This window comes from Octopus sinensis, linkage group LG30, assembly GCF_006345805.1.
Source record: "Octopus sinensis linkage group LG30, ASM634580v1, whole genome shotgun sequence".
Lineage (NCBI taxonomy): Eukaryota > Metazoa > Mollusca > Cephalopoda > Octopoda > Octopodidae > Octopus > Octopus sinensis.
In genome coordinates, this window is record NC_043026.1 from 6,415,795 (window position 1) to 6,428,443 (window position 12,649).

A 12,649-nucleotide genomic window follows, 5' to 3' on the forward strand; every position below is an offset into this window, starting at 1 on the left:
ACTTTTTAAACAAGTTTTCACTATGTCATCTTACTCATGAGATGCAGGTGCAGAAATAACTTGAAACAATTGTAGTGAATTCTATTTTCTGTCTCTGATTTGTTTATATATATGTTTGTTTGTATGTATGTATGTATGTATGTATGTATGTATATCTGTCTATCAATCCATCTCTCTGTCCTCTGCCATTTCACTAGGTGACCCTGGAGACGCTATCAGCTGAGACCATAATGGAACGGGCCTGTTACCTTATGCAAGGTGACGGCAGGTCATTGTGGTTTGACAAGAGCCTCAATTTCATTTACTTTGCCAATGGTCGTATGGGACTGAACTGTGAACACTCGTATGCTGATGCTCCAGTGGTAGGACATTGCCAAGAGTACGTGATGACCAATGAGTGAGTATATAACTTTTTACTTTAGATTTGGTGGTCCTTATCATGTTTTATATCTATAATCACACACTGTGGTTGTATATATCTTTATATATAAAAGTGAAGTTGTGTGGGTGTCTGTCTACTCCAATTTAGATTCCTAACTACTCCCACATTTTGCGGTGCAGTTTAACCAAAACCGGGTATCTTATAGTCGTGATTCATATCGAGCCCTTCTGGGTATTAGTGCGCGTCTATGATGAGTCTACGATTTAAAAAAAAAATTTACCATCATTTTTTCCCATTTTTGATGCATTTTTTTTGCTATTATATAAGGGAAGTAACTCTCTAAAAATGCTTATATAGTTATTTCCCTTACAAACCCGAGCAACGCCGGGCGATACTGCTAGTTTGTCATATATATAGCATCATCATCGGTTAATGTCTGCTTTCCATGCTGGTATGGGTTGGACGGTTTGACTGGGGACTGGAAAGCCAGTAGGCTGCACCAGGCTCCAGTCTGACCTGGCAGGGTTTCTACAGCTGGATGCCCTTCCTAATGCCAACCACTCCGAGAGTGTAGTGGGTGCTTTTATGTGCCACTAGCACAGGTAACCAATTTGTGTGACACCAGTATCTGCCACAACTGCAGTTCAGCAAAAGAGACCGATAGAGTAAGTGCTAGGCTTACAAAGAATAAGTCCTGGGGTTGGTCTGTTCAACTAGAGGCAGTGCTCCAGCATGGCTGCAGTCAAAATGACTGAAACAAGTAAAAGAATAAAAGAATAAAAGAAAAAGAGTGGCTGTGTGGTAAGTAGCTTGCTAACCAACCACATGGTTCCAGGTTCAGTCCCACTGCGTGGCATCTTGGGCAAGTGTCTTCTGCTATAGCCCCGGGCCGACCAATGCCTTGTGAGTGGATTTGGTGGATGGAAACTGAAAGAAGCCTGTCGTATATATGTATATATATATATGTATGTGTGTGTGTTTGTGTGTCTGTGTTTGTCCCCCTAGCATCGCTTGACAACCGATGCTGGTGTGTTTACGTCCCCGTCACTTAGCGGTTCGGCATAAAGAGACCGATAGAATAAGTACTGGGCTTACAAAGAATAAGTCCCGGGGTCGAGTTGCTCGACTAAAGGCGGTGCTCCGGCATGGCCGCAGTCAAATGACTGAAACAAGTAAAAGAGTAAAGAGTATATATTCCACGTTGAATTATACGTGTCTGAGTGATTAGCTTTAACGACCCCTTTTCTGTTGTTTCAGAGCAATGTATCCCCTGTACAAAGATGGTGAATTGGTTGATGGTGAACCCCATTTCAAACAAGGCAAGCTGAAACCCCCATCTTTACTTCAATGGGATTTCCCAGATTCCTTCAATCCAGAAGTTAAAATGGCATGTTCCATTTCACAAAAGGTGAGTTTATTGAGACTGATGCAGATGAAGGTACGCTTCACCATGATGCCTAGGTAACCAGGTAAACTGAAGGTTGTTGTGATGATGGTAATTAGATTCTATTATAGAACAGGTATAAGGTGGCAAGCTGGCAGAATCCTTAGTGCACCATCGCATCATCAGTTTGGAACCCCTATCTTGCTCAGAACATTGACCTCCTGGAATCTGTCCAGAGACGTGCAACCAAACGCATTCCCTCCATCAGACACCTACCATACTCTGAGCGCCTTGTTTCCCTGGGCATGGATTCACTGAAGCTCCGGCGTCTGGCGACGGACTTGGTAAACACCCACAAGGTTATCAACCACCTCACCAACAACAACACTGAACACCTTTTTGATCTCCATGTGTCTAACACACGTGGACATGCCTACAAAGTCAGAAAACAACACAGCTCCCATGACTTTCGGAAACATTTTTTCACGCTCAGGGTTGCTGAAGCATGGAATAAACTGCCTGCGTCAGTTGTTGACTGCCATGACACTGCATCCTTTAAGGCCCTCATGCTTTCCGAAATCCACCGAAACTACACCTGATTATATATACACTTTAGATGAGTTGTAGTGCACCTGAGCACTGTACACAATTATTATTATTATTATTATTATATTATTATTATAAGAAATGCTTAGCGATATTTTACCCAGTGCTATGATCTGAGTTCAAATTCTGCTGAGTTCGACTTTGCCTTTTGTCCTTTTGGGGGTCAATAAAATAAGTACCTGTTGAACACTGGGGGGGGGGGGGGTTGATGTAATTGACTTGTTTCACCTGCCCCGAGCTGCCCTTGTTGAAAAATTTGAAACCATTATAGAACAGGTACGGTGTGACAAGATGGCAGAAACGGTAACATGATGGACGAAATGCTTAGCAGGAATTCTTCTGACAGTTAAGTTCTGAGTTCGAATTCTGCTGAGATCAGCTTTGTCTATCATTTTTCAGGCATTTCGCCCAGCATGCTAACAACTCTGCCAGCTCACTGCCTTATAATCATCATCATCATCATCATCATCGTTTAACGTCCGCTTTCCATGCTAGCATGGGTTGGACAGTTCAACTGGGGTCTGGGAAGCCCGAAGGCTGCACCAGGCCAGTCAGATCTGGCAGTGTTTCTACAGCTGGATGCCCTTCTTAACGCCAACCACTCCGAGAGTGTAGTGGGTGATTTTATGTGCCACCGACACAGGTGCCAGACGAGGCTGGCGAACGGCCACGCTCGGATGGTGTTTTCTTATGTGTCACCGACACAGGTGCCAGACGAGGCTGGTGGACGGCCACGCTCGGATGGTGTTTGTTACGTGCCCACAGCACGGAGGCCAGTCGTTGCGGTACTGGCTACGGTCACGTTCGGATGGTTTTCTTATGTGCCCGTTCGGATGGTTTTCTTATAATTATTATAATAATAATAATAATAATGATAATGATAATAATAATAATGATAATGATAATGATAATAATAATCCTTTGTACTATAGGCTCAAGGCCCGAAAATCTTGGAGAAGGGGCTGGTGAATAACATCGACCCCCATTGAGGAACTGGCACTTAATCTGTTGACCCTGAACTGATGAAAGGCAAAGTCAACCACGGCAGACTTTGAACTCAAAACATGATGTCAAACGAAATGCTATCAAGCATTTTGCCTTCGTACTAACGAGTCTGCCAGCTCGATACCTTAATGAGAAACAATAACATTACAATTCCCAGTCAATTTTATTCTTTTATTTTTTTACTGTCTTTCTTTCAGAACCTTGAAAACATTGATCTGTGTGTTCGGGTCCATAATGCCTTCGGAAAGGGTTTCATCAAAACTGCAAAGGTAAAGTAAAATTAAGGATCTTTTTATTATATTTAGATGTATTTGCTGTACCTCCTCTATAGCAAGACACCTGCTTCTGCCTCTCTGTCTCTCTGTCACACTCTAACCTTTCATCATCTGACACAAGGTCACCCCCACCTCCAATGCCCCCTCCCCTACCAAACTTTCTTGTCTTGCAAGTTACTTGGTGACCCTGCTGGTGCTGGTGCCACATAAAGCAGCATCCAGTCCATGCTGTGAAGTGGTTGGTGTTAGGAAGGGCAGCCGGCTGTAAAAGCCATGCCAAAACTGCCCCCACCTGAGCTGGTGCCACGTAAAAAGCACTCAGTTTATTCTGTGTGGTGGTTGGCATTTGGAAGGGCATTCAGCTGTAAAAACATCGACCCCAGTGCATAACTGGTACTTAATTTATCAACCCTGAAAGGATGAACGGCAAAGTCGACCTCAGCGGGATTTGAACTCAGAATGTAAAGACTGACAAAAAACCAGTAAACATTTTGCTCAGCATGCTAACATTTCTGCCAGCTCGCTGCCTTAAGCCCTATTGAATATTCGTTTCTACTCCAGGCACAAGGCCCAAAGTTTTGGGGGAAGGGAGCTCGTCAGTTAGCTCGACCTCAGTACACAACTGGTATTAATTTATCAATCCCGAAAGGATGAACGGCAAAGTTGACCTCGGTGGAATTTGAACTCAGAACGTAACAACAGACAAAGTACCGCTAAGCATTTCGCCCGGTGTGCTAACGATTCTGCCAGCTCGCCGTCTTACAGTTTATTGAGCGAAAACACCTAAAAGCTCCACGAGGCTCCGGCAGGGGATGGTGGTGATCCCTGCTGTACTCTTTCACTACAACTTTCTCTCACTCTTACTTCCTGTTTCTGTTGTACCTGTATTTCAAAGGGCCGGCCTTGTCACTCTCTGTGTCACGCTGAATATCCCCAAGAACTACGTTAAGGGTACACATGTCTGTGGAGTGATCAGCCACTTACACGTTAATTACACGAGCAGGCTGTTCCGTTGATCGGATCAACCGGAGCTCCGGCAGGGATGGTGGTGATCCCTGCTGTACTCTTTCACCACAACTTTCTCTCACTCTTACTTCCTGCTTCTGTTGTACCTGTATTTCAAAGGGTCGGCCTTGTCACTCTCTGTGTCACACTGAATATCCCCGAGAACTACATTAAGGGTACACGTGTCTGTGGAGTGCTCAGCCACTTACACGTTAATTTCACGAGCAGGCTGTTCCGTTGATTCGGATCAACCGGAACCCTCGTCGTCGTAACCGACGGAGTGCTTCTTCTTCTTTTCTTACAGTGGCAGCTGTCTGTCCTAAAAATTGCCTCAAAGCATCCGAAATTGCACCCTGTTTTTCATCTCCTGGGTACCCAACACTCTTTCCTCCCCACAGCAGGATCAAGCCCTGTTATTAATTGCCCTTCTGTTGTTCCTGCTTGCAGGTCAGCCCCGACGCATTCATCCAGTCGGCCCTTCAACTCACTTACTACACATACTACGGCAAGTTGGCCCTGACTTATGAGTCATCGATGACACGTCTATACCTGCTCGGACGGACAGAGACGGTGCGGTCACTCACTTCAGAACTGGCCAGGTTTGTCAGGTGAGATTTAATTGACCACTAATTACAAAGTTTATTATTGCTCGTTTGTTTCTCTCTCATATCTTTCTAAATTTCAGATGTTGTTGTTGTTGTTGCTGATGGTGGTGTTGTTGTTGTTGTTGGTGGTGGTGGTATTGTGTTAATAGTAGTGGTGCTGGTGTTTGTGGTGGTTGTGGTGACTGTGGTGATAATGGTTGTGGTGGTGAGGGTGGTGGTGGTGTTGCTGGTGGTAGTGGTGATGGTGGTGGTGGTGTTGTTGTTGGTGGTGGTAGTATTGTGTTAATAGTAGTGGTGCTGGTGCTGGTGCTAGTGGTGGTGGTGTTGCTGGTGGTAGTGATGGTTGTGGTGGTAAGGGTTGTGGTGGTGATGATGGTAATGGTGGTGATAGTGGTTATAGTAGTGGCATTGGTGGTGGTGGCGGTGATGGTGTGGTGGTAGTGGTGGTAGTGGTGGCTGTGGTAGTGGTGGTGGTGGTAGCTATAGTGGTGATGATGGTGGTAGTGGTGATAGTGGTGGCATTGGTGGTGGTGGCATTGGTGGCATTGGTGGTGGTGGTGGTGGCGGTGTTGGTAGTGGTGTTACTTGTGGTAATAGTGGTGACAGGAATGTCATCGGTAGCTTTAGTTGTGGTGCTGCCGGTTGCTGTCCCCCCCCATCGCCCCCCTCCAATGGTAGCTTTGATTGAGCAGACGAAAGGTATTCCAGCCTTGACCATCACCCTTTTAGCTTTTTTAGTTCTTTCTAGACATAGTGTATCTAAGACTACATTATCTAATGTGTCCTTCCTTATTGTTGTTGTTGTTGTTTAACCCCAGGTCAGTCCTGATCCAGTAGATCTATGATCAAAGGTGCTCCAGTCATGACCATCCTGTCTTTATTCAAACATAATATATCTCAGATTCCATTAAACACCCATTTCCTGGTTTAACCCCTATTTCCCTATTTGAGCCCTGTTTCCTTGTTTAACCCTCAGTTCCCTACTTCTTTCCTGGTTCCCTACTTCACCTTTATTTCCAAGTGTAACCCTTATTTCCCCATTTAACCCCTAATTTGCTATACAATACTTATTTCAATTTTTGACCCCTAATTTTTTACTTAGCCTCTGGTTCCAATTAACCCTTATTTCTCTAGATGACTCCTATTTCCCTGTTTCACTCCTATTCCTCTATTTGACCTTTGGTTCCCAACTTAACCCTTGGTTCCCTTTTTAACTCCTGTTTTCCAATTTATCTATTTTCCTATCTAACCCCTATTTCAATATTTGCTCCCTATTTCCCCATTTGACCCCCATTACAATATTTGACCCTATTTCCCAACTTTACTTCTGTTTTCCAATAAAACCCCTATTTTCCTACGTAGCCCCTATTTCTCTATTTCATCCCTATTTCCCAACTTCTGTTTTCCAATATAACCCCTGTTTTCCTATGTAGCCCCTATTTCTCTATTTCATCCCTATTTCCCAGCTTCTGTTTTCCAATATAACCCCTATTTTCCTACATAGCCCTTATTTCTCTATTTGATCCCTATTTCCCAACTTTACTTCTGTTTTCCAATATAACCCCTATTTTCCTACTTAGCCCCTATTTCTCTATTTGATCCCTATCTAACCTTTGTTTCAATATTTGCTCCCTATTTCCCCATTTGACCACTCATTACATTGTTTGACCCCTAATTCTTAACTTTACTTCTGTTTTCCAGTTTAACCCCTATTTTCCTATGTAGCCCCTATTTCTCTATTTGATCCCTATCTAACCCCTGTTTCAATATTTGCTCCCTATTTCCCCACTTGACCCCTACTACAATATTTGACCCCTATTTCCCAACTTTACTTCTGTTTCCCAATATAACCCCTATTTTCCTACATAGCCCCTATTTCTCTATTTCATCCCTATTTCCCAACTTTACTTCTGTTTTCCAATATAACCCCTATTTTCCTACTTAGCCCCTATTTCTCTATTTGATCCCTATTTCCTAGCTTCTGTTTTCCAATATAACCCCTATTTTCCTACGTAGCCCTTATTTCTCTATTTGATCCTTATTTCCCAACTTTACTTCTGTTTTCCAATATAACCCCTATTTTCCTACTTAGCCCCTAGTTCTCTATTTGATCCCTATCTAACCTCTTTTCCCCATTTGACCCCCATTACAATGTTTGACCCCTAATTCTTAACTTTACTTCTGTTTTCCAATATGACCCCTATTTTCCTACTTATCCCCTATTTCTCTATTTGATCCCTATCTAACCTCTTTTCCCCATTTGACCCCCATTACAATGTTTGACTCCTATTTCTTAACTTTACTTCTGTTTTCCAGTTTAACCCCTATTTTCCTTCCTACTCACCCCCATTTCAATATTTGACCCCTATTTCACTCTATACTTGGACAGGGCAATGCACGACAATAATGTGACAAAGGAAGAGAAGATCTCCCTCTTGCAGAAGTCCTGCGCCATTCACCAAGGCCTCTACCGGACGCCATGAATGGCAAGGGCGTGGACCGGCACCTGTTCGGACTCTATGTCCTTAGTAAAGGAATGGGTTATGTAAGTACAGATCTCTTTGCTAGGGGCTCCTTTTTTTTATTTTTTTAAATTTTGCTTCCTTGCATCAATCTTCATCATCATCATCATCACTACCACCACCACCACCACCACCACCATCATCGTCATCATCATCATCACTATCACTGCCACCACCACAACCCTCTCTACCACCACCACAACCCTCTCCACCACCACCACCACCATCATCGTCATCATCATCATTATCATCACTGCCACCACCTCAACCTTCACCACCATCTACCACCACCACAACCCTCACCACCACAACCCCTACCACCACCACTACAACCATCACCACCACAACCCTCACCACCACCACCACAACCTTCACCACCACTACCACCACCACCACACCACCACCACCACCACAACCGCTACCACCACAACCCCTACCACCACCACCACAACCGCTACCACCACCACCACAACCACCACCACCACAACCCTCTCCACCACCACCACCACCACCACCATCATCACCACCACCATCATCACAACCCCCTACCACCACCACCGCCACAACCCTCTCCACCACCACCACAACCCTCTCCACCACCACCATCACCACCACAACCCTCTCCACCACCACCATCACCACCACAACCCTCACCACCACCACCACCATCATCATCACTATCACTGCCACCACCACAACCATCACCACCACCACCACCACCACCGCCCCTACCACCACCACAACAACCCCTACCACCACCACCACAACCCCCACCACCCCTACCACCACCACCCCTACCACCACATCCACAACCCTCACCATCACCACCACCACCACCACAACCGCTACCACCACAACCCCTACCACCACCACCACCACTGCAACCCTCATAACCATCACTATCACTGCTGTCACTACCGCCACCACCATCATCATCACTATCATTATCATCATTGACTCCTATTTCAATATTTGACCCCTATTTTCTTACTTAATCCCTGGTTCCAATTAACCCCTATTTCTCAATTTGACTCCTAATTCCCTAATTCTTTTCTCCCCTAAACAAAAATTTTATAGACAGAAATTAACAGTGTCTCTAATTTTCGTCTTTCTTTTGAAATAAGAAGTTTTGTGTAGTAAAGATTGTTTGCCAACATAACATGGCAGTCCTGGTTTAGGACGAATGTTGCTGTAATTTAGCCCCAGTCTCCAGCTGGCTATACAACATGATCTGTGTCCTTATATTTTCAAACAAGGGAATCTAGCACCCCTCACTCAGCTCAAAACAATATCTTTGTATCGCGATTTCTGGGTTATTTCTCTTCGCAGATCGTGTCGTGTAGCCAGCTGGAGACGATGTCTCCTGGGGCTAAATTACAGCAACATTCGTCCTAAACCAGGACTGCCATGTTCTGTTAGCAAACAATCTTTACTACAAAGTACTGTTGCTGAATATCTCAGGTCGTGACATTTAAAAATAGTAATTTTCTAATTTATAAATCAGTGACTAGTTGTCACTTTGAAAACTATATATTTCGAATGAGAATTTGGCAGTGCCACCTCTAGCTGAGCAATTATGCTGTGCTGATGAAGGGAAATAACCCAGAAATCATGATACACAGATATTGTTTTGAGCTGAGTAGGGGTTACTAGATTCCCTTGTTTGAAAATATAAGGACACAGATCGAGTTGTATAGCCAGCTGGAGATGATGTCTCCTGAGGCTAAATTACAGCAACATTCGTCCTAAACCAGGACTGCCATGTTCTGTTGGCAAACAATCTTTACTCCAAAATACTTTTGCTGAATATCTCTCGTTGTGAGATTTAAAAATAGTAATTTTCTAAGATGCTTTGTGTCACAAAACCAGAATTTACCTCAGACTGATTGGCATCACAACAAAAAAAAATGTTAATGTTTGTTGTCCTTTGTTTCTTGTAGGATTGTGACTTCTTAAAAGACGCCCTCCTGATGCCGTGGACCCTATCGACAAGTCAACAACCACAGCAGCAGATCGCGTCTTCCCCCCAGTGTGACTTACCCCAGTTTGATTCAATGGTAAGGATACAGGGACACAGAGAGTACACGTAGAGCATGTTGGGTTAGATCAATGGTCCTCAAGTGGAGTCCATGTAACCCCAAGGGGTCGGTAGAAGATTCTGGGGTCCACACTAGCAAAATAGTAAGTTAGGGATCCACAGCATATTTTAAGGATTCATGAAAAAATTTTGCTTTAGATAAAAGCATCCAGTCCACACTGTGAAGTGGTTGGCATTTGGAAGGGCATCCATCTCTAAAAGCCATGCCAAAACTGACCTCTCCTAAAAGCATTCAGTCCCCTCTGTGGCATGGTTGGTGTTAGGAAGGACATCCAGCTGTGGAAACCGTGACTGAACAGATACAGGGAGGGAGGGAGGCAGGCGAATGGATGGGTTGAGGAGTCTGTGGGCAGATTGACTTGGTCGATTGAAACTGTGGGTAGATGTTAACTGGACACACAGACTGAATGGTTGGGTGGATGGATGGATGGAGAGAGAGAGAGGAATGGCTAGATGGATGGATGGAAGTACGGATGGACAGGCAAACGGACGGACAGATGGATGAATGGATGGAGAGATGAAAAGAGGGACGGACAGATGGATGGACGGACAGACAGATGGACGGATAGACAGACAGATGGACGGATGGACAGATAGATGGATGGATGGATGGACAGATAGATGGATGGACGGACAGATAGATGGATGGACAGACAGACGGATGGATGGACAGACAGACAGATGGACAGACAGACGGATGGATGGACAGACAGACAGATGGACAGATGGATAGACGGACAGACAGATGGACGAATGGACAGATAGATGGATGGACGGACAGACAGATGGATGGATGGACAGATAGATGGACGGATGGATAGACGGACAGATGGATGGATGGATAGATGGATGGACAAACGGATGAATGAATGGACGGATGGATGGAGTGATGAAAAGAGGGATGGACAGATGGAGGGACAAACGGATGGATGGACAGACAGGTGGATGGATGGATGGATGGACAAATGCATGAACGGATGGATGGGTGGATGAATGGCTGGCTGGCTGGGTGTATGGATGGATGGAGAGAGGGAGGCTGTGTGTAGGTGCTGACTGGATAGAGCAAGGTGGGGTGTAGATGGACAGATGGGCAGATGGATGGACTAAGACATAGTGTATGGATATTGACTAGACACAGGTGTGGCTGTGTGGTAAGTAGCTTGCTTCCCAATCACATGGTTCTGGGTTCAGACCCACTGCATGGCACCTTGGGCAAGTGTCTTCTACTATAGCCTCTCGCCAACCAAAACCTTGTGGGTATATCTGGTAGACGGAAACTGAAAGAAGCCCATCGTATATATATATGTGTGTGTGTCTTTGTGTCTGATTTTGTCCCCCCACCATTGCTTGAAAACTGCTGGTGGTGTGTTTGCATGAGTGTAACTTAGCGGTTCAGCAAAAGAGACCAATAGAATAGGTACTACACTTACAATGGATAAGTCCTGGGGTCGATTTCTTTGACTAAAACCCTTTAAGGCAGTGCTCCAGCATGGCCGCAGTCAAAACGAATGAAACAAATAAAAAAAATAAAAAACAGATAGATGCAGGAGTGGCTGTGTGGTAAGTAGCTTGCTAACCAACCACATGGTTCCGGGTTCAGTCCCACTGCGTGGCATCTTGGGCAAGTGTCTTCTGCTATAACCCCGGGCCGACCAATGCCTTGTGAGTGGATTTGGTAGACGGAAACTGAAAGAAGCCTGTCGTATATATGTATATATATATATATGTGTGTGTTTGTGTGTCTGTGTTTGTCCCCCTAGCATTGCTTGACAACCGATGCTGGTGTGTTTACGTCCCCGTCACTTAGCGGTTTGGCAAAAGAGACCGATAGAATAAGTACTGGGTTTACAAAGAATAAGTCCCGGGGTCGATTTGCTCGACTAAAGGCGATGCTCCAGCATGGCCACAGTCAAATGACTGAAACAAATAAAAAAAAATAAAAAAACAGATAGATGCAGTGTGTAGATGTTGGATATACAGGTATGTTGAACTAACACCTTGTTTTTCTGTCTCGTTGCAGCTTGGCCCAGGAGGAGGATTTGGGCCCGTATCTGACGATGGTTACGGCATTTCTTACATGGTAGCTGGCAACAGGAAGATCTTTTTCCACATATCTTCCAAGCGATCTGCCAAAGAAACAGATTCGTCGAAATTCATGGATCTCTTGTTCCAGAGCATGGATGACATGAAGAAGCTATTTGATCCGTAACCCTGGAGGAGGAGGAGGAAGAAGAGGAGGAGCATTTGGTTGTGTTGGTGTTGGTGTTGACCATAGATTCTTAATGGTGTGCTGGCTTGGTGGCCGTGTGGTGGTGGAGGTCACCTACATTGGTCAGCCACTCACGTTTACCCATAAACCAACATACGAGAGGTGCATTCCAGAAGTTTGAGACTTTTTCCAGAGAGACATCCATTAATTTCTTACAAATACAAATTTCTAATCTCCTTTGTGACGGCTTCATAGAAGCCCTCCAAAGTGAAAGTGAAAGTATTCTTTTTCATCTTCTTCATCTCTTCAAAATGCCTGGAACAACCAAAAGTTATACGGAACAAAGTCTGGACTGTAGGAGGAGTGAAGGACGGTTTTTTTCTCTGTCAAGGAGTTGGTTACCAAACTGGTCAGCTGTGACAGGGAGCGCTTAGGGCTGATACAGCTGTCCCCTTCAATTTAGATGAACAAAAGGTTGGCAGGTCAGCTTATTAATAATGATAACAATAAAAGGACAATATTGTAGGACAGATAGAACTAAAAATAGTCTCAAAACTT

General features: G+C 44.6%; 1 protein-coding gene across 1 annotated transcript in view; it reads left to right on the forward strand.

Moving 5' to 3' along the window:
- LOC115226532 (carnitine O-palmitoyltransferase 1, liver isoform-like) overlaps positions 1-12,649 on the forward strand; it is a 36,561-nt gene that overhangs the window by 23,312 nt on the left and 600 nt on the right. The window contains 8 exon segments of the mRNA XM_029797532.2: positions 198-397; positions 1,640-1,790; positions 3,575-3,646; positions 5,105-5,265; positions 7,652-7,731; positions 7,734-7,807; positions 9,725-9,841; positions 11,903-12,649. The exon segment at positions 11,903-12,649 is cut by the window's right edge and continues 600 nt beyond it. Coding sequence (XP_029653392.1) covers positions 198-397; positions 1,640-1,790; positions 3,575-3,646; positions 5,105-5,265; positions 7,652-7,731; positions 7,734-7,807; positions 9,725-9,841; positions 11,903-12,091 — 1,044 coding nt within the window. The 3' untranslated portion in view covers positions 12,092-12,649.